The sequence below is a fragment of the Rosa rugosa genome, chromosome 7 (assembly GCF_958449725.1).
Source record: "Rosa rugosa chromosome 7, drRosRugo1.1, whole genome shotgun sequence".
Classification (NCBI taxonomy): domain Eukaryota; kingdom Viridiplantae; phylum Streptophyta; class Magnoliopsida; order Rosales; family Rosaceae; genus Rosa; species Rosa rugosa.
Genome location: NC_084826.1, coordinates 11894750 through 11916645, shown reverse-complemented (window position 1 = coordinate 11916645; position 21896 = coordinate 11894750). Strand labels below are relative to the sequence as shown.

At 40.2% G+C, this 21896-nt stretch overlaps 2 protein-coding genes across 2 annotated transcripts; both read right to left on the bottom strand.

The window, feature by feature from the left end:
• Nucleotides 1–7505: 7505 nt before the first annotated feature.
• LOC133722019 (ABC transporter G family member 20-like) lies at nucleotides 7506–10061 on the bottom strand. Its single transcript, XM_062148807.1, has 2 exons — nucleotides 8865–10061; nucleotides 7506–8785 (listed from the first exon to the last, which is right to left on the bottom strand). Exons 1-2 carry the CDS (start codon nucleotides 9931–9933, stop codon nucleotides 7641–7643), a joined length of 2214 nt encoding a protein of 737 aa, XP_062004791.1. The 5' UTR covers nucleotides 9934–10061; the 3' UTR covers nucleotides 7506–7640.
• Nucleotides 10062–14569: 4508 nt separating this feature from the next.
• LOC133723401 (calcium-transporting ATPase 1, endoplasmic reticulum-type-like) lies at nucleotides 14570–20545 on the bottom strand. The gene is made up of 9 exons (XM_062150230.1): nucleotides 20273–20545; nucleotides 18597–20021; nucleotides 18335–18404; nucleotides 18109–18230; nucleotides 17099–17377; nucleotides 16628–17005; nucleotides 16040–16149; nucleotides 15501–15729; nucleotides 14570–15389 (listed from the first exon to the last, which is right to left on the bottom strand). The coding sequence occupies exons 2-9, from the start codon at nucleotides 20013–20015 to the stop codon at nucleotides 14805–14807; spliced, it is 3192 nt and encodes a 1063-aa protein (XP_062006214.1). The 5' UTR covers nucleotides 20016–20021; nucleotides 20273–20545; the 3' UTR covers nucleotides 14570–14804.
• Nucleotides 20546–21896: the final 1351 nt, after the last annotated feature.

Here is a 21896-nt window from a genome sequence, read left to right as displayed (position 1 = left end):
GCGATGGTTTTCAATGTTTTCTGAGATGATCGCGCACGCAACCTCGACGGTCGCTCCCTCTGGAATAGGCTTCTCAACGAAATCCTCTGATTCTTCACTCCCCACCGTATTGGAGACAGGGGTAGCGACAGGCTCACTGGCCTGATTAGTAATGACAGTTTGACCCTCAGTAGCGGTATAGTGACTCTCTCCCTGTTCAGTTGACATATCGGAGAATTGGGGATGAAGAGAGAATCTTTGAATCACTTGTTCTTCTGACAGACCATGACAATCTGCGCGAGGATGCGGTTTGTAACTGGAGGTCTTGTGTTTTGAGCAGTTAGCATAGCCCTTTTTGTAAGGGTTTTCGCTTGACTTCCCAATGGCTAACGTTCACGAAGAGACACTTAGTTGGTCCCACTGGGCGTGCCAAAATGTTTGGCTCCAAAACCAGTTGGCTCGCAAACTGTCTCTTTTGAGCGTGTGCGCAGGCGTGCCAGCACCGTGGGGTGCAGTCGTCGGGGTAGTCCCTTGACCTGACTTCTTCTTCAAGCGTTTGTGGACGAGGAGAGCACCAACCTCGCCACAGGGTTCTTCTCTAGCCTTACGGATAAGGACTTTCTGCCTTACGGATAAGGACTTTGGGTGTGATCTCTTCGCGTCACCGAATCGATACTTAGTATTGCAGACTAAGCAGAGCAATCACTGGGAAGTTTGGAGAAAGCACGGGTTGCGCTAAAGCGTGACTTTAGCTTCGCTGGGTTGCGAGGGCGTTACCCTTGCTTCGCTGGTAGTAACGGTGGCGGTTGCGCTCGCAGTCGGCTCGCTGGGAGACTGGGACTGGAAGTACGGTCGCCGGGTTGGTCTGGTGATGCTGACAGTCGGCTCTTGGAGAGACTAGGACTGGCGCACGGTCACCGGGTTTCAACAAGGTTGAAGGTTTGCTCCGGGGAGGCTTTGTAATCGCTAGGATTGATTGATATGCCAGAGACTTTTCGTCCTTGAAACCTGGTATATATATACCTAGGGTTTTGACTGCTCCTTGTTGTAGAAGGATTATTGATTGAAGTTTCCTAGTCAATCTCTGCTACTTGACTCCAATAAGGTTTCGTTTTTCCTCATGGATTCCGGAATGGGCGAAGCTGTAACCCAAACCCCAGTAGGCTTATTTTTGGGCCGCAGGTATCGGCCCGCTGTGCTAGATCCACTAAAGGATATTGCCAAAATTACTTTTGGGTTCAAACACTATGGAGCATGGGGTTCTCAATGTGACTGTTCCTAAGGCAAAGGTGAAGAGGCCTGATGTCAAACCCATTGAAATATGGGTTTGGTTCTTTACCTTTGCTTGAGCTGAACACGAAGGTTTTGATGAGATTGTTGAGGAAATTCTTGGACTTGGTCATGGTTTTCTATGGATTGCCCATAAAGGTAAACAAACAGAGAGATCTAGAGGTGATGATATAGTGGATTTTGTTTTATCTGAATCACAAATTCTTGAGGGTTTTTGTGAAAAACCGGTGAATATGATTGTGAGATTCTCTGTGATGCTTATGTTATGGTTTGTGTTTTGTGGAAGTGGTATATGAGGATTGCAGCACAGAAGTTTAGAAGCATCAGAGCAGAAGTAGACAAGTTCCACAGAGAGACAGAGAGAGAGAGAGAGGGTCCTTGTAAGGGCGGAATAGGAAAGATATGCAAAAAAAATTATAAAAGTATAAAATATAGAAAGTGGGAGTGTGGTTTACAATTTGGGGAGTGAAAGCACTCCCCTTCTAATAATTCTGGGCAACTTCACGCTTGAGCAATGGTGGTCAGTCGTTTCGATTAGTATGGGTAGCGTTTAAAGTCTTAAACATGCCATATTTAATAAGTTGTTCAAAATATTTTATTTTTGTCAAATACTTAAAAATGACTTTTTATTTACAAGTATTCATTATTTTCTTAATTTTTTCAATCAATCCCAACCAGGTTTTAATTTCATTCATGGCAAGCTAGAATAGCCATTACACACCCTTCCACTGTCATCTATAGACAGATAATAATAAATGGTATTCATTATTTGCTTAATTTTTTCAATCAATCCCAACCAGGTTTTAATTTCATTCATCGCAAGCTAGAATAGCCATTACACACCCTTCCACTATCATCTATAGACAGATAATAATAAATGGTAGTACCCATAGTGGTACATAGGAATAGGTCTACTCATTTGCCATCTATTGCTCCATGATTACAAATAGCTTGAATCCTCATTTGATACTACTACATAAGATTCGCTAGGACGTCTAGACAAGACATTTAGGGTGCACAAAACAAAGTGCATAGCCCCCCTAAAAAGATAGGGAATTATTTGAAATAAACAAGCTAAAAAGCTATCTAAAATCATAGCAGCCTAGAAAAGCCCCAGTGTCCAAGCCCAAAGCCCAGACAGGCCCAGCTCCAAGCCCATCAATCTGGCCTGACATGGCCCAGTCTCCATTATCTTCACCCAACTGTCGTAGGAACAGCTTCAGATTCACGCTGCCCGACCACGCAGCACACGACCAGCGCCCCTTCGATCTACGACGTCGCCACAACTTGTGGTGCCCAACCTACATTGCCTCGACCCAAGCCACCACCACGACCCGCAGCACCCTGATCTCACCCCACCACGATCCCTCACTGCCTCTATATGACGCTCCACGAACCGAACTCGTATAACATGACCACTGGAGGATCTACATACTAGCTTGTGCGGGCTCCAGCCCGTCCGAAAATTTTGGGCCTAAAAAAAAATTAGATGTATACTTGGTTTTTTATATTTTTTATTGGGTATTGTCCAGCTCAAGCCCGTCCTAAACCCACTCCCAACTCCAGTCGTCCAGTTCAGTCGACTTCGACTAAGGGCGTATTCGATTCTTTCTCCAATTCGTCGTCTCCTCCAGTCCTCCTCCACTAAACTCTGGCAGAGCTCGGCTTCTCCACTTCAAGTCTCAGAGAGTCAGAGATCAAGACATTAACAATCCCAACTCCAGTCGTCCAGTTCACTCGACTTCGACTAAGGGCGTATTCGATTCTCCAATTCGTCGCCTCCTCCAGTCCTCCTCCTCTAAACTCTGGCAGAGCTCGGCTTCTCCACTTCAAGTCTCAGAGATCAAGACATCAACATCAATTTGGGGCAATGAATTCAATGTAAGATTTTGTTTAATTGAATCAATCCAATTTGGGGCAATTTATAGGGTTAAGGATTGATGTGAAATTCAATTTCGTAGGTTGTATTGGATTGAAGATTTCATGGATTGAAGAATGAAGGTTGTCTCTTGGTCTGGAAATCTGGTATGCAGCATTCTCTGATTTCTCTCAGTCTTCTTGGTTCTGCAAATCTGCAATTTCTTGGTTCTGCACTTCTGCAGTTCACTCGATGTAAATGTGATGTGGGTTTAAATGCAAATTTGAGTTTCTGCTGTGCAAATGTGCAATTGTTGTGGGTTTAATTGATTATTTGATCTCAATACTTAAACAGGTCAATGGGTTTACTTAAAGTATAACGGGATTAAGTGAATGGCAAAGGGATTCTGTCAGTGGGTTTACTTATGAATTGGAACTACGAACTGGAACACAAAGGGATTAAGTGAATGGCAAAAGCTTGAGTCTACTGCTTTCTGAGGTACTCTTTTCTTTTCTTTTCATTGTGCATCAGTGCATATAAAATTGTGGCTTATATTGTGGTTTTTTATTTTTGTTAAATTAGTTATTATGAAAAGTAGTTAATTCAAAGTTAATTTCTTAATTTATAGGTGTTAGAGTAAAATGTCAAATCATGAGCCAAAACCGAAGCGATCAAAATTCATTGACTCATGGTTTAAAAGAACAAATGTTGAGTCTTCAAGTTCAAATGTGGTTTCTGGACCTTCCATATCCTCTCCAAATATTGATGTTGAACCCCAACCTTCCATTCCTGAACCACAAAATAATATCAACGCTCTTGAACGTGATCTTGGATTACGTTGTGCCATATGGAAATATCCAGTGAATGAGCGTGATAGTATCCAGTGACTAGATGTACCTTTTTTTTAAATTAATAAAATTCTCTCGCACAGTCGAGATTATCCATAATATATATATATATATATATATATATATATATATATATATATATATATATATATATATATATATATTTTGTTTAAGAAATCCAGCCCGTCCAAGGTTCCAACCCTGGATCCGCCATTGAACATGACCACTGCGCTCAGAGACTTTGCACCGGAGTCCGCTGCCAAGACCTCCAAACAAAAATACTTGGAGGAAAAACCCCTCCTATGAAATAACCCCGGCCCGACCACGCTATTCTTAATCAGTTATACTACTTTTGCTTTTAATTGCACTAATTAATATGTTATATAATAAAATAAACATCTACCAGTGCGTCCGCCAATTACCTAGGCGCTAATCCCCGCCTCACCGCCTAGTGCCTTTTAGAACATTTAATCACACCAAGATTTACAAAAAGAATTCTGATTTGTAAAGTAGAGCCCAATCGTTGGCTAGTAGAGCCCAATTGTTGGCTATTTCTATAATAATCCTCCTATCATGAGGAAAATAGCTCCCAATTAACAAGTCAAAATCATATTTTGTACGAGCAAGATATGTATTTAGCTATTCAACTTTTAAGAGTAATTCTCTATCTCATCCATAATATTACTTCTCTTTATGGACTTGGAACTCTTTACATAAGTGAATTGTAATTAGGATTTGAAGAAAATTGAATTCAAGTGGTTTTGTTTATTTGGTGTCTAGTTGGTCTCTCCAATTGTACCATGGAACAAAAAGCTAGATAGCCTTAAACCTCCCTTATGCTAGAAACACATGATGAAAAAAAAAAAAAAAATCCTTTCAGAAAAAAAGGAAAAAAAAAAAAAAAACAATAATGAGAGTTTCTATTCATACCTCCAAAATTGACATTTAGACCTCTTACTTTTTTGAAGTAATGATTGACTTTGTTAACTCACATAAAATGACAAATAAAGACACAACATGAAAAAATGATAATAATAAATATAAATTCTCTTCTTACCTCCCCACCGTCTTTGACAAACTGAGCTATGTATTCATGTTTCATTTTACCCGGCAAAAAAAAAAGAAGAAGATGAAGAAAAAGCTATTCTTTTTCTGTCATTTAGATTTCACATATGACAACTTCAAATTTTTATCATAATTATATTCATTTTTTCGTGATTCAAGAATCAATTTGGAAAACCTACCTAAAATCATATGCAGACAATTTAGTAAAAGTGATGTTTAAAATTGTATCTATTGTATGGGAGCCTGGTTGTGGCCATTAGTCTTTATCCAGATCTTTAGTCTTTTCATTACCATGTAATTGTGCATGCTCATGTTCTTAAGTTTTTATCTTCATTTTTTTTCATCATTTTTTGTCGTCATGTTAGAATCCTAATCATGTGGCATGTTTTGAACCTCATGCAACACCTTTGTTCAGACTTTCAAAAGAAACAGTATAACAATGGGAACTTTCTCGTTGAAATGAATTCTGACTACCCCTTCTTCAGGTTAAACCTCAGTTTTAATATGAGATGCGATCATCTTCCTATTACTCAAAGCAGAGACGTTCAAATAGGTATAAATCCATTGCCATAATCATTAGCTAGCAATAGCTCTCCTTAATTGTGTTAGACTCTCAACAAAAGTTCTTTACGTTTGGTGGTTGAAGCATGGGAGTGGAACTCACCTGGTGGTCGCTTGAAATTCAATGTTTTTGTTGAAGAACCCTAAGTTTGATGATTATATGGGCTAATGGCATTTAGGGAAAAAAAAAAATTTTGATCAAATAAGAACTTCATTAATAATGAACTGCTTACATCGAGTTTTGGGCGACATCTCTTACACAGAAATGGCCACTAGACTTCCCACTGGGAACTCTATATACTGACTCTAAACTAGCACTACAACTGTATGACAAAGACAAAAAGCGCAGGAGCAGTAAATCCTTGACATCACACCTCTCGTCCAGCCAGTAAGAACTCTAAAGCTAGACAACTCACTTGTGTCGACACTAACTCACCAACCAGAGTCCTCCTGACCAGCTTTTGATCGACCAAGCCAACACTCGTTGTGACCTAAACTCGACCAAAAGGATTGCCGGACGTTCAAACCTGGGACTAAAGAAAACCCAACACCATCACCACCCTATTGTCGACACCATCCATCCTCCACTGCTCCAAAACGCCATCGCCTCCAACCCGATCCCAGATAGGAAGGACCCACTAGAAGGCCAAGGGTGATGGTCTAGCCAGACTGTTTGCCACCGCTGCTGACCTAACTCCAGAACAGGAACGATCCCCGAGACCGCGACAGAGAAGATTGTCTCTGCCACACCTTTAGTAGTGTCATATTACCAACAATAAAATAAAACCAAATCCTAAAACAATAGTAACAGCCAAACCCGCCACCATGGCAAACCCGATCCACCATCGCACCACCACCAGCGGCGCCCTGTCCACCACGATCTCCACCTATCAACCAACCAAACCCAACTAACAAAACAACCTAAAAAATAAAAAACATGAGAATTAAAAATAGATCCAAGGCCCAATCTCAAAGCCCCGGCCCAATCACTCCCAAGGAATTGGCCAGCCCAGCATCCAACCCAAATCTCAATGAGAAAACACCAGTCCACCACCCAGGCCCAACGTAGCATCAACACCGCCTCCCCCTGCACAGCGACGCCGACCCTGCCGCCATCTCCATTGCACCACCTACACCGGCATACCACGGTCGAGTCAAGGCCCCGATCACCAACACTCCGCCTTCGCAACCAAACCATAGCAAATCTCAGTTGAAAAACCCAAATTGCAATTCTTAGAGATCGGGGTCGAAGCAAAAGGACCGATCGATCCCCTTGCCGCCACCCAGGTTGCCCATCCCCAGCCAGTCCTATGACCTGATCTTGACCCGCCCCTGATGCACCGACGCCTTGAACTGCAGCGGCGCCCTGAGGTACCCACCACCGATGCAGCGCCGTCCAGGAATGGTATCTCACTGAATCTGCCGTCTTCTGCCAATAGCCGGATCCAATCCTGCGACAAATCCACATCACAGCAACAGACAACCCGTCCGGCTGCACTCACCACCCTCCGACGAGGCCAGAAGCCTGCTCGGCGCGGTGAGCCGCCGGACGAGCACAAAGGAGAAAACGAAAACTCTAGGTTTTTTTTTTTTTTAGGCGCGTGGAGCGCGTTGTTTTTTTGCATTTAGGGAAAATTAGGGAGGTGTACTTAGCAAATTAAGTATTTGAAAAAAGTATGTTAGAGGTCTAATATACAAGGAGGTCCAAATGCCAATTTTGGAGGTATGAATAGAAACACCCAATAAAAATTGTGAAGAAGTCAATTTCAGATATCACAAGTTTAGTTGAGCCTCCTCTTGCAAATCTCTTATTTTACCATTCGTATATTTTCTAGAATTATATATGACCAGATAATGTTGAGATTAAAATGCTAAACAAGCGAAAGTACATAAAATCCACAATGTAATCTCTCATAAACCATGGGTTTATAATTAACAACCAAATTAAGTACATGAAATAAATAAATGGTAACTTACAATTATACACTGAATTGCCAAAGACTAACAAACAACATTGCCAACGATTCTCCCAATTCCTTCTACCTCCTTTTATTTCTGCTCCCAAACAACAAAGTAAAATAGAACAAAATTCTAAAAAAAAAGCCCCAAGCAATTGTTACCCATAAGCAATTCCATTTACTAATATCGGTTATACCCTGCTGCTTCAAAATGTCTAATCCAGTGGTCACACAACTAGACCCAGTTATATTCAACCCTAAAATGTTGCTCATGTTCTTTAACAACTTCAACTTCAATGCAACAGGGACCTCACCCAACGGCGTATTGTCGAACATTTGAATTCCGGTCACTAAACACTTCATCGGGTCATCAAACTCGTTCTGCAAAACAGCTTCATATGGATATTTCACCAGAGAAATGTAATGGAACCAAATCCAGTAAACCGGAATTCGATCTCTGCTAATGAAAAACCCACTGAAGAGGAGAAAGTATGCTAAAATGGCCACCACAACCGTGAACCCCACCATGACATGGGTCACAACACCAGATAAAAACGTTACGAACGAAGATCCTGCCCAAAATGCTGAGCATATTGTCAAGAAGAAAAAGAGAAACCCATGAAGGCCACCGGCCAACCCCACGGCCCAAAACGTCGTGGCGGCAAAGGCCAAAGAGAGGATGAGCAAGGAGGGAATGGAGAGTATCGAGTGAGCTAAAACATAAGATGACCGACGGTATGCATTGTAGGCTGTTTCTCTCATGAATATGTATCGTTCTTGGAGGAAAATAGGGATTGCTTCAGCGCAAGTGTAAAAGGTCGTGGACATTGCAAAGGCAAAAAATCCAAGGCGCTCTTCAACACCCATGGGGGAGTCGTCGAGGTGCCAAAACATAGTGGCTAATATTATTCCGGTGACAAGTACCGCCCCCAATCGGATGCCGAAGAGTTCCGGCATCCGTCTCGAGTTTGTGACCGAGCGTTTCGAGATCACCAACATTTCGATCCACATCGGGTTGGCAAATGTAGGGACTGAAGAGGCTAGGTTAGTGTCAGTGGGAGCACCCGAGACTAGCTTTCCTCTTGAAATGCTTGCACTTATGGCATCTTTGAGCGAGAGCTTCGGCATACTGCAGGCACCGTTGTCGCAACCATTTGCGTCTTTCTGCTTTTGCCTCTTGGTGACTTGCCATGACTTGTTGAACTCCACCAAGCTCTTGGTTCCACCTATATATACAAAATTCAAATACACAATTAATTTTATGTAAACTAAACCTAATTCAGTCAGGTTGGCCTGAAATAGTACCTGGAGTTTCCTCCAATTCTCGAATGAGGTCCAGAGCGAACTCGGTCCTGTTCTCCGTTTCGGGTATAGGGTGTCCGAATTCGCCGAAAAAGATTGGAAGATTCGCCGGCGAGCCACTGTACACTGTCTGTCCATGTGATAGAAGCACCAACCGGTCCAGCAACCCCAAAATCCTGTAACTGGGTTGATGTACGGACATCACCACAATACTACCACTCTGAGCTATTCTCTGCAAAACCTTCACCACCATGAAAGCGCTTGTCGAGTCAAGCCCGGAGGTCGGCTCGTCCAGAAACAAAACTATCGGGTCGTGAATGATGTCAATACCAATAGAAACTCTCCTCCTCTCCCCGCCGGAGACGCCGCGGTGGCCCTCATCTCCGATCACCGTCTTCGCGGCGTTCCGGAGACCTAATTGATCAATAAGGGCCTGAACACGAGACTTCTTCTTGGATTTCGACAGAGTCCGGGGGAGCCGGAACTCGGCGGAGAACATGAGAGTCTCCTCCACCGTCAGCATCGGAAACAAGAGATCGTCCTGCATGACGTAAGCCGATATCACCTTCAGCATCCTCGAGTTGAGAATCTCATCGTTTAATGTGACCGTCCCTTTCAAGCTGTACTTGGCGATCCGATCAGCCAATGCGTCTATCAGCGTCGACTTGCCGGAGCCACTCGCTCCGAGAACCGCCATGATCTGGCCTTCTCTGGCCTCGCCGGAGACGCCGTTCAGCAAAACCTTGGTGCTGCTGCTGCTTGGGCTACCCCCAAGTTTAGCCTCTGCTGATCTGAATGAGGGCAGTAATGTCATTTTGCGCCGGACCTTGACGCTGTAAGTGAGATTGTTGAAGGAGAGGACGAAAGGGTAGGTCGACTGAGATAAAGAGGTAGAAGGAAACCCGAGGTCGAGGACGTGGTGGACATTGTTGTGGTTTGACGACGTTGTTTTCCGGTCGGGGGTTTGGGACTGTTCGACCCACTGGAGAAGCTCGGCGAGAGTAGGGTTGACGCGGGGTCGTGTGGGGTTGAATTCTCGGAGCTCCAGAGTGGGTGGCGCCACCGACGACATGTGGTGGTTTTGGAGGAGGTGCAACACGAGAAGTGTGGCGTCGTTTTATCGGGGTTTAGTAGGAGAAGTTACGTGTTTGGGTGCATGATTTATAGAAAGGTAGTAGCAGCAGGCGGTGATGGTTGTGTTTGGTGAGCTTAAGTGTGACTCCAAGGGTTGCGTCATTGCGTGAAATTGTTCAGCTTTCTGGTTATTCATCTTCACCAAGTCTAAAGGTCTGAGGGGACAATTAGAAGGTTTCACTTATGTAGTAAATTAATAATTCTTAATTCACGGAAGGCTTAATCACGCGTTGTCTATAAAAATACGTATTCTATGAGTTTTGATTCTTAATTCATTAATGATTGGCTGTTTACAATTACGTGTTTATCATTCTTGATACATGCATGCATGTTATATTTAGATCAGTGTACAAGTTTATTATTAGCATTATATCAACACCCTTATGTAGTAAATTAATTGTGTATTCTTATTCATGTTATTAAAACACTTAACTATACAGTGAGAATTTTCTAATGCAAGATTCATCCATGATATGTGTTGTTCTGACACCCTTGTTCAAACACTCAGTTGTGAGTGTTTGAACCTCACACATCTCACATCTTACTTGGATCTGTGTACAATATTATCTCGTATTAGATGAAATCTTTTTACATCGGAAGTGTTTTGCAAGGAAAGAAGTGAACACAACTTTCAGAAACCCTATGGAAAACATTGGTTAACGTTTTTGTTTGGATATTTACTAGCTAGAAGACACCCATTTCCCTCCGTCCCCAGCTCGACAAACTTGGTAGGTTGTCAAAATCGAACAAAACCTCATTCTTCATCCAATGGTTTCTTCTAACTATCACCAAATCGTTTCTTGGATAATTTAGGGGTTTGTTTATTAGTTTATTTGATTCACTTTCTATCAAAAAGTTTAACTCAAAGGGGCAATTCATGAACCTATCTAAATGTGGTCTTTGAAAGAGGGTCTCTGAAAGAGATATATACAAATATATAGTCCTAGTTGGGTACAACAATTCAAACGATGGTAATTAGACCAAAATGTGTGACGTGAAAAGGATTAATAATCCTCTTTGTATATTAAGTTATTAACTCGATTTTGCAATCCGTATTATTAGATTACGGTTTGGTTTGTCATCTAGGAAAGGTGACTTGTTAGTCAATCTACTCTTTACACGCCTTCATTTCTTCACGAAACCCCCATTTCTACACATGGCGTGATGTATTTTATGTAACTTTTCGTCTTTTCCTATCTAACTAGTTGATTTATCTGTAACATTTTCTTTACAAGTATTTAGTAATAGATCTGTCTACATTAGGTATGGATGTTATATCTGCTATGGACTAGTGTTCATCTATACTGTGAGCTGAGTCTGTTTCTAGTTGAAAAAGAGTGGAATATCGATTTGGCTTAGAGAGACCTCCATAAAATGTGGGTTAAAATTAATCATTTTTGACTTCCATCGTATTTTAATTTTGTGCCGTTATCAATTTCAGTCAATGATGCTAATTTTATCAAGTTGTCGATAAAAATCACACATGCAAAGGTTTTCCCATCTTTTGATTCTTTTTCGTTTAGCACAACAGCATGTTATATTTCTAAAGCTAAGATTAGGAATATAGGTAAGCAATAAATTGACAGGAACATCTATAGTTTTTTGGTGCAGTATCCAACTCTTTCGTCCTTGGATAATGGCTTGTTGCAAGAGGATGATAGATGTTCTGGCAAGCACATGTGTAAGGGAGCAAAAGCTTGTAGCAGTTGGTCTTGCCAATTTAGGAATCCCTTATCAGTTTGGGTCGTCATTTGTTTGGTTCCCTCCTATTCGCAACGATAAGTCTCTCACTTGTGTCCCAATGTGGGACACCTCTCGTGTCTTGGAGTTCCGTTGTCTTTCCACCCCGAATATTCCCTAATGCAAAAGGAAAAAAGAAGCCGAAGCAAAAACAATTGGCTAGCAAGAGGATAAGCATTTGATGCCTAGTTCACTCATCACATGCAATTTGTACAACCCAAACTCGAGACGGACAAATTGTTCTCGATGCCGAAGATTTGGAAATGAGAAGGACAAGCATCAAAACTTGCTAAATGCTGGCAATGGACTGTTAAATCTTTTGTTATCAGAAGAAATCTTGAATCGTTCTAAAAGCTTGTAAGTTGAGATCAATGATGACCCTCCAATCTCCATAAGCTGATGTAAGGAATCGTAAGGCTGTTGACTTGTCTAAACCCGAAATTGGTTGATCCAGCTCAGTAAAACCGCGAAAACCTTGCGCGGCTAAGAAGCTAATACCATTACTTCAAAAAAAAAAAAAAAGGCTAATAACATTACAAGAAAAAGCTTCTACCCATAGTCAACATTGTGATGCGGAGCAGTTGGAGAATTGTTTGATCAACATGAATTCGTTAGGGGTCTTTCTAAATGTACCCAACAAAAATCTAAGTAAACCCAGTAATATATTTATTTTTAAATACTTCCAAGATTTCTCCAAATTATCCCCATCCTTGAAAACGATATACCCAGCAATAAGAAATTCATTGACTGACAAAACCTACCCAACTCTTTATAACTGGTCACCTCCATCAATCCCCCAATTCCTACTATTTCAAATTAGCTTTCAATCCCAACAACGAGTAAGCACCATCAGTATTTTATCAAGCTATATTTCTCGTCGTCTAAACTCAAATGAAGTAATGAGCGTACACCAATATAAAATTACATCACGCACTCACTCCTCCCCAATCAACCAAAAAGTATCAACCTCTAAATTGAGACTTGGGGCAGAGAAAGGAAAGAGATCGAGACTCGAGAGTTGGGGAAGTGAAGTAATCCGAGCAAATTGAGTGTTGGATCGATCGACGATAGCCAAGTGAATGAGAATGGGATTACCATTCAAGCAGTATTCTCCATCATCGTCTATCGATCTCTATTCTCTGTATTCTAACTTGATCGAGAAAGAAAGCATTGATCGATCCCACTAATTAAATTAAATCTGTGTTACCAGATCATTAAGAAGGTTGATATAGGTTTGGTATTTTCATCTAAAAGAAGTATGAAGGAGTTTGTTGGGTGTTTGTTATTCTTCAGGGGGTGTATTGTATATGGAATTAGTGGAACTTTTAAAGAAATCTATGGAATTTAAAAGTCTGGGTGTATTCAATATAGACTTTTAACAGTCCATGAAAGTCTTGAGGTATCCTTTATGAATTCCACCAAAATCTAAGGGTATTCAATTAGGACTTTTAAAAATAAATAAAAGTACAGAGGTATTCAAAATATCATTTATACTTATGGAATTAGAAAATCATGAATAATCATGGACTTTGTAGTGTTAACTATACATACCAAACTCCAATAATTTTTCAGCCTCCAGACCAAAGATTTCAAAAAGTCTATCAAAGTTTCATCTTCAAAAAAAAAAAAAAGTCTATCAAAGTTCTTCTCTCTACGCACGAAAAAGTTTGTCCTTCATCATCTCTCTTTCTTAATTTTTTGTCTTTTCTCTAATCTTTTTTTATATCAACCTTTTTTGATACCCAACATGTTCATTGTAGTTGTTGAATGTGATTTTTGTTTTGTTTTTGTTTTTTTTTTTTTCAATTGTGATACTTCGAACCCTAATAGCAATAAAAAAGATTTATGAAACCCTAAAACTGAAATATTGTGGTCTAACCCTAAGACCTTGAACCATACTAAATTTTATGTTATTAATTAATTATTCTCATTAATTTGAATTTATATTATGGTTCAAAAAAATGTTGAACAATTGAATTTCAATTGATTGATTATATATCAAGACATTGACCAATATTGCTACAATATATATATGTTAATCGGCGAAAACAAAATTGATGAGAATAATTAACCATAAACATCAAGTGATCTATATTGTATATTTATGTTGTTGGGAGATTAGGAATGAGAACAAAATCGCTAGACAGACTAACAATCATTTATTTGAGTCAATTTCTATTAGAAGATACTGGAGCATTGAAGAGACAACAAATTATTATTTTGTTTTGTGTTTGGGCTGCATTTGTTTTATTTTGTTTTATTTTTTGTTTTTGTTTTTGTTTTTTTGTTTTTTATATTTTGTACATCCTAGGAAATCTGTAGAAGTCATTCATAATAAAGTATATAGATTTTCATGAATCAATAAAAGTCTGTTGCTAAAATCAATGGTTTTAAGAAATCCATAACAGTCTATCAACTTTTTAAAGAGTCTATGGACTTTTCAAAAAGTCTGTCATTTAAAAAAAGTCTGCACAAATCCAAATACAATACCAAGTGTATTGTATAATAAGGTTTTAATGGGTTTAATCTATAATAAGGGTATTATTAGAAAACTTGTTGGGTGTAATTAAAGATTTTATAATTTTGTAGGGTGTAAAAAACTTACCAAGTGTATTTAGATTTCTGTTGGGTACATTTAAAAAGACCCAATCGTTAATTGTTAATCTAAAATCATTTTCATCACGTCTACTTCTGTGTCTCTTGGAGGAAGGTTTTCAATGGCTTTCCGTTATATAGACAGTTGAGGATCAAAAACGATTTCATCAACGTCGCAGCATTAGGCTTTTAGTGCTACGTCAGTTTGATCATAAACATAGTATCAACACAAGGCACCAGAATATAACTCGCATACTTCTTTTGCTTCATTTCCTAACAATTATGAGAAAAAGTTGTTATCCAAGTCTTTACAAAAACCTAGAAAAAGAAGATATTTAAGTGAGGACAGCAGGCAAAGAAAAGTACTGTTTATCCCTCAATAAATCGGGAGGGTCAAGTTGAGACCCCATGCTAAAAACTAGCTGTGTTCGAGTGAAGCCCATTTTCAAAGTATACAAACAATAAATCCACACCTCACTCTGCCTTGGGCTTTGATGGTTTTCTCCTCCTGGGTATTTGAGACTTGCTTGTCCATCTGCCGACTAACTTGAGGATCTCATCAATGAGAATCACCGGCAATGAAACGGCCAAAACCAACAGCCATTCGTTTAGACTCAGGGGTACAATGCCGAATATTTGAGCTAGGAAAGGCACATACAGGATCAAGAAATGAAGGCCGAATGAAACAGACATGGCCACAAGGAGCCAAGGGTTGACCCATGGAGGCATTGACAACAGGCTTCCATCCTCAGAAAGGGCATTGAGCGAGTTGAACATTTCGATGGCAACCAACACAGAGAGGGAGAGGGTCATAGCCTTAACTTTGCCGCCATGGAAATAATCGCATGGGTTTTTGTCAAACGAGATAACCTCACTTCCAGCTGTGAAAGGTGAAGCAGTAAAGTTCTGCCAAGTTGAGCACTGTCCCCAGTTGGCAAGTTGGGAGTAAGTAACAAGGGAGTGGCCATCCCCACTGAGGTCGATACCCATGAAGGAACTATGAGTATACCAAATTATGAATACGCCGACTGTTGCTACTCCAACATACAACCCAATTACCTGTTTAGCACAATCAAGTGAATATCAGTGACAATGATCGCAGGTCAACTCGTGCAGAGTCTAATATAAATATAAAGTAGGAAGAGAGAATTGAGAGATGAAGTGATCTACCAAATATCGGAACAATATCCACACGCTGATCAGTGAATCATCACTTCTGCGTGGGGGTTTCTTCATTATGTCCTTGTCCGGAGGATTAAATCCTAATGCTGTTGCAGGTGGCCCATCAGTGACAAGATTGACCCACAAAAGCTGGACAGGGATGAGCCCTTCAGGAATGCCCAATGCTGCTGTAAGGAATATAGATGCAACCTCACCAATATTGGAGGAGATCATGTACCTGAAACAGGGTTTAGACAATAAAAAAAAAATAGCAAAATTACTAGGTGATTTAACAATGTAGCAGCTTCCAAACTCCAGAGAAATCAAGATTAGGGTGAAGTCAACAGCCACCAACAGTAAACACCACCAGGCGTTATAAATTCTTTCCTAGAAGTGTGTATCATGAGATTAATAAGATGGCAGCAATATCACTAACCATAACCTTCTTTTCTTTTTCTTTTTTTATAAAGTTATATCACTTGAGATTGATTTTATTAATTATTGGGACACTACTCTCCAAAGATAAAAATTGAAGATACAATACAAACCTGATAAAGGCCTTCATGTTGTTGTAGATAGATCTGCCCTCACCAACAGCAGCAACAATTGTGCTGAAATTATCATCTGCCAAAACCATGTCGGAAGCTTCCTTTGCAACCTGCAAAAGATGAGAATTGGGAGGTTTATGATATAAAATTGGTAGAACAAGACTGGAAACAAGAGTTGGCGATAATATGAAAACATACCGAGCAATGGACATCTATAAGACGTTTTTGTTACAAGACATCACTATCAATATGATTTACCATACTTAATACTCATTGATTGGTAAAACAAGGCATGCCACTTAAATATATAAAATGAAACCTCATAAGAGTATAAAATGCTACCAATGAACTGCCTATATACATGTATAATGTAGTAATAATTTGCCATCCTCACTGTAATATTGAAGGTTTCAATTCACACTATTACCAAGCTAATCCCTGTAAAACCTATTTACTTATTGCATATGACACTAAAAAGACTAGAAACTATATTTCCAGTGTGCCAACAAGACAGTACATAACAGTTGCCCTAAGAACAGACATCAGAAAATTACTGAACAAGCAAAGTATAAATTATAAAATAATTACCTCGGTTCCAGCAATGCCCATTGCAATTCCAATATCAGCAAGTTTCAATGCAGGTGCATCATTTACTCCATCACCAGTCATGGCAACCACCTCACCTTCATCTTTCAGCAACCTCACAATCTCTTGTTTGTGCCTTGGTTCAGCCCTTGAAAAGAGTAGCCCACCACCTTGTCTCAGAAAGGCTTTCTGATCAGGCAGATTCATAAACTCTCTTCCTGTTATGCTTCTTTTACTTATGTCTTCATGAGTACCAAAAACACCTATTTCACGACATATAGCTTCTGCTGTGTTCTTGTTATCTCCAGTAATTACCATAACACGAATTCCTGCTGCACGGCAATCTTCAATTGCATCAAAAACCTCCTCTCTTGGTGGATCCTTGTGATACAAAATACACAGTTATTTAATAAGTGAAAATTCTATGATGAATAATAAGCAAAAAGATACAGAGATCAACATGTTACAACTCACCCTCAGTCCAACCAAGCCAACAAAAACAAGTTCGCTCTCTATTGATGAATAATTGGATGGATCAAGTAATTGCTTGTGAGCTGGATGCTCATCACCATCATAGGACTCAAAGTCAGCCAAGTCATCTTTATATGCAAATCCCAGACAACGTAGTGCATCAGATGACATCTCATTAAGAGCTTGTAAGATGTAGTTCCTCGAGTTATTATCTAGTCGTACAACAGTTCCATCAAGCAACTGAACCTGAGTGCTTCTCTCCAACACATTTTCTACAGCACCCTGCCATAATGTAGCACCTCATTTCAGAAGTGAAATCTTAAACATTCTGTGGAAATTGAAAAAGAAAAATGGAGAGTGCAAGAAAATATGACTGCCCACGATAATGTGTCTTTCAATTGCCACCAATAAAACAAGTATATTCTTCTCAAAAAAAAAAAAATCAAACAAGTATATATTATGAGGAAACATTAAAAATCAACTAAGGCACTTCTCTGTGTCATGCTTTCTACCTCTAAGAGAAGCACTAGCCAAATAAGCAGCAAAAAAGATGGGTTCAGTTAAATTCAAACAGACAATTTTTACCATAAATACATTTTCCTAATGGCCAGGGGATATCAAGCCAAAAAAAGTGGCAGAGATAACAGAAGTCTGCCAATTTCAATTTTTTTCCCAAAAAGGCACAACTAAAAATTTTCATAAAAGTGAAACTACAAAAAATTCATCTCCAAACAGGGGTTAACGTATCAAAGGAAATATGCCATTCCAGATACCACCAAACAGAAACCATTGCACGTAACGTTGCAGATTGCAAACTGCAATAGGAGCACAATTTTATTGAAAAAGTAATATCAGAGCAAAATTGATTTCCTTGACAAATAAATTCACATATTCCTCAAAATCTCAGATTTCATCACTACACAAAAAGACTCCTAAAAATTATCAAATGCCATAGGTTGATCCATACACTTATAATAAATTAGTAAACTTGTTATCATAACTTTTGTACATACCTTCACTAGCAAAGAATTTTTCCCCAAACGGGAGGTGGCAATGACACCCATAGATTTCCTATCACGATCAAACTCAAGAGTTGCAACTCGGCGCTCAGATTCATTCCAGTGCTTGCAACAACCTTAAGAGCAGAAGTAACCAAAGAGGCAGCAGTCAATTCTAAATGTTCAAAAGTTGTAACCACATAGATAAAACAAACCATTTCAAGTCCAGAGTATGGCTTACCTAGTAAATCAGTTTTACTTGATCCCACACCTCGAGATGCTTCAGGAAGCCCCATCTTCTCAACTAAAACCTGAAAGGACAGCGAGCCAGAGTTAACAAAATGACTTGCTTTCACAGGATGGAAATACTTGACAAACGGATCCTCCTACACTTCATTCACCAGGAATCTTGTTTGCTAGGTTTCCAACATAGGATGTTTATTCACGGAAACAAACACATTTAGCCATCAGCATAAACATACAGCATATGGATATAAACTAACCTTAAGAGCTGCCTCGGTAGGCATTCCATGGGCAACATACTTCTGTTCTGATTGGGTAATACCAGCATCATTACAGACAGCAGCTACCTTTGCAATCGTTTGAAGATTAGTATCCATACGTCCACTTGGCCAGTCATTAATTTTGCCATCTGCTGGATTGTAAGTAGTCCCATCCACCTTAAACTTCCGTAGTATAGTTGGTCTAGGACCCAAAGCTACAAGCCTGGAAACTGCCATTTGGTTCGTAGTCAAGGTCCCTGTTTTGTCAGAACAAATGACTGTGGTACAACCCAGAGTTTCAACACTGGGAAGCTTTCTAACCAAGGCATTCTTCTGAGCCATTTTGCGGGTACCAAGTGCCAAGCAGGTAGTGATGACTGCTGGCAAACCTTCAGGAATAGCAGCCACAGCCAGTGCCACTGCAATCTCAAAGTAATAAGTGCACTTCTCAAATGAAAACTTGAAGTTCCTCGGCATCCCATCAACATATTCCCAAGTGAGGAAGTACTTGACATTGATGAGCCACACCAATGCACAAATCACTCCAATTATCATAGTGAGCATCTCCCCAAACTCATTAAGCTTCTTCTTCAACGGAGTGTCTTCCTCACTCTGTGAAGCCACATGAATTTGCGTATGCACCTTCCCAATCTCGGTGGCCATTCCGGTCTGGGCAACCAAGCAAATGCAATTCCCATTCACAACAGTCGTCCCGGCAAACACCATAGACTGCTTCCCCTGAATATCAGCATCCTCCGGAACCGGCTTGTTAGTCTTATTCACAGCCTCACTCTCTCCAGTCAACGAACCCTGCTCAATCCTCAAGGTCGAGCTAATCAACTCCACTACACGCATATCAGCCGGAACCTTATCCCCAACCTTAAGCTCCACAATATCTCCGGGAACAAGCTCCTTCGCCGGCAAATTCGGAACCTTACTCCCATTCCGAATCACAGTCGCCTGCTCCGACTGAATCTCCTTAAGCGCCTCCAGCGCCTTCTCGGCATTGCTCTCCTGCCAAACCCCAACAATCGCGTTCACAATCAGAATCAAAAAGATCACCAACGGCTCCACAAACGCCGTGATCTCCTTCTCACCGCCTTCCTCCCCGTCCAACCACGCCAGCACAAACGAGATGACCGCCGCGGCGAGCAGGATCCGCACCAGAGTATCGTTGAACTGGTCGAGCACCAGACTCCAAATCGACTGCCCCTCGAGCTTCTCCAACTCGTTCCACCCGTACTCCTCCCGCCGCTTCGCCACCTCCGCCGACGTCAGCCCTAACTTCCGGCTCACGCCGAAGTGCTTCTCGCACTCATGAATCTCCTTACTCCACGCCGGAAACGCATCGCGATCCGACGACGTCGTAGGCCCCGCCGCCTTCTCTCGCTTACCGAAATCCTCACCTCCTTTCCCCATTCAGATCTAGCACACCAAAAAACAAAAGAGAAAAAAAAACGAAACTCTCAGCGAAACTTCAAATCTCTCTATAGATCAAAGGCATCCAAAAGAAACTGGATTCGGACGCAATCCAACCCCGAAATAACAAAGAATCGGAATCAAATTCGGAAGACTTAACCGAAACTCCAAGCGAATAAAAAGTAAACAGTAGAGAACAATAGGTAAAATTCTAACAAATATGAAGGGTTTTTGTGACTCTTCAAAGTTCAAAGTACCTCCAGTCAAAAACTAATTCCTCTCCGGAAACAAAAGAAATTTCCAAGTAGTTGTTAGTCCAATTTTGCAGAGATAAAACCAGAGAAAGCGGAAGCTTTCAATTTTCAACGGCCGGTCCTTCTCTCCCGCATCGGCTGCTGTGCCGTTCCTCCTACTCCCACTATCACTGCGCTTCCACAGTCTCTCTCTCTCTCTCTCTCTTTCTCTGCGACTATTATAAGAATTAAATGGGTAATTTAGCTGGGGATTAAATTTGAGATTAGTTGAATTTCGGGGAAGCTGGGTTTGGGTAGTTAAAATATATGATTGTGCGTAAGGTTTGACGTAGGTGGGATGTGACAGGGGGGACGGCTACGTGGCGTGATTCTATTGGAGGACGTGACGTTCTGGTTGGTTTCTATTGGCTGGGTATCCTATTCGCGCGGGCGTGGTGCGGTTTTTTATATTAATTAAAGTTTGGTGGTATTTTAGATCCTCTGGATTATTATCAGTTGTCATTTTGTGTACGGCAGATCAGGCGGCGTCGAGTCGGTGGATTTTTTCGGGTTGACCCTATTGATCACACGCCTCCTTTTTTACTTTTGTGTACAAATTAACCTTTTACTTATTTTGGAAGAAATATGTATCACGAGAATTTTGCCTCGTTTATTTTAGTAAATTCTCAATTTTATTTGGAAAATCGTTGTGTCACGGAATACTTGTTTTTTACTTTTGTGTACAAATTAACTTTTTACTTATTTTGGAAGAAATATGTATCACGAGAATTTTGTCTCATTTATTCTAACAAATTCTCAATTTCATTTGGAAAATCGTTGTCACGAAATACTTGTATTATAGTTTGAGATATTGTAAATGGTTCACAGTAGAAGTATTTGTTATTAATCTGTAATGTAAATGTTCACTCTGTCTATATGGTGAGATGTTATTGGACTAGACCACTACTTAACTTGTCACATGGTATTCAAAGAGACTGAGATTATGAATAACTCTACTCTTACTTTAACAGCTCTTTTTTTTTTTTTTTTCCGCACTTCTATGTGTCATGAATAATAAGTACAAAAGTAGAAGGTCCATAGCACAAGGGCGTATTCTATCATCAACTACTAAAGTATAATTATGATTTAGATATATGCAATCACTTGAGAAACATTTTGGAAGTAGGTAAATTTCAAATACGCACAATCGCGTGAGAATCATTTAAAAACAGATAAAATTCAAATACGCATGCAGTCACTTGCAAATTACCCAAAAACATATAATATTCAAATACGTGCAATCACTTGCAAATCATACAAGAGCAAGAGGTTGGCCCGTTGGGAGGTTGACAAAACAGATGCCACCCCATATGAATACCATTTAGACTCAATATAATATTTCAAAAGAAGTACCACCTCATGAAGACTCGATATATGCTTTACATGATTAGATATCAAATTAAAAATTGTTGATAATCATTCTCAACCCTTTAAAGCCATAATTCTATAATTTTTTTTTAATGAAAGGAGGTCAGTCAGATTTATAATTCAGCAAGCAGTACCAGAAACGACACACCCCATAGGGGCCGACAGAAAGAGCCGTCATTTAGGACATACAAATGACCTATACTAAGACAGAGCCTCGCAC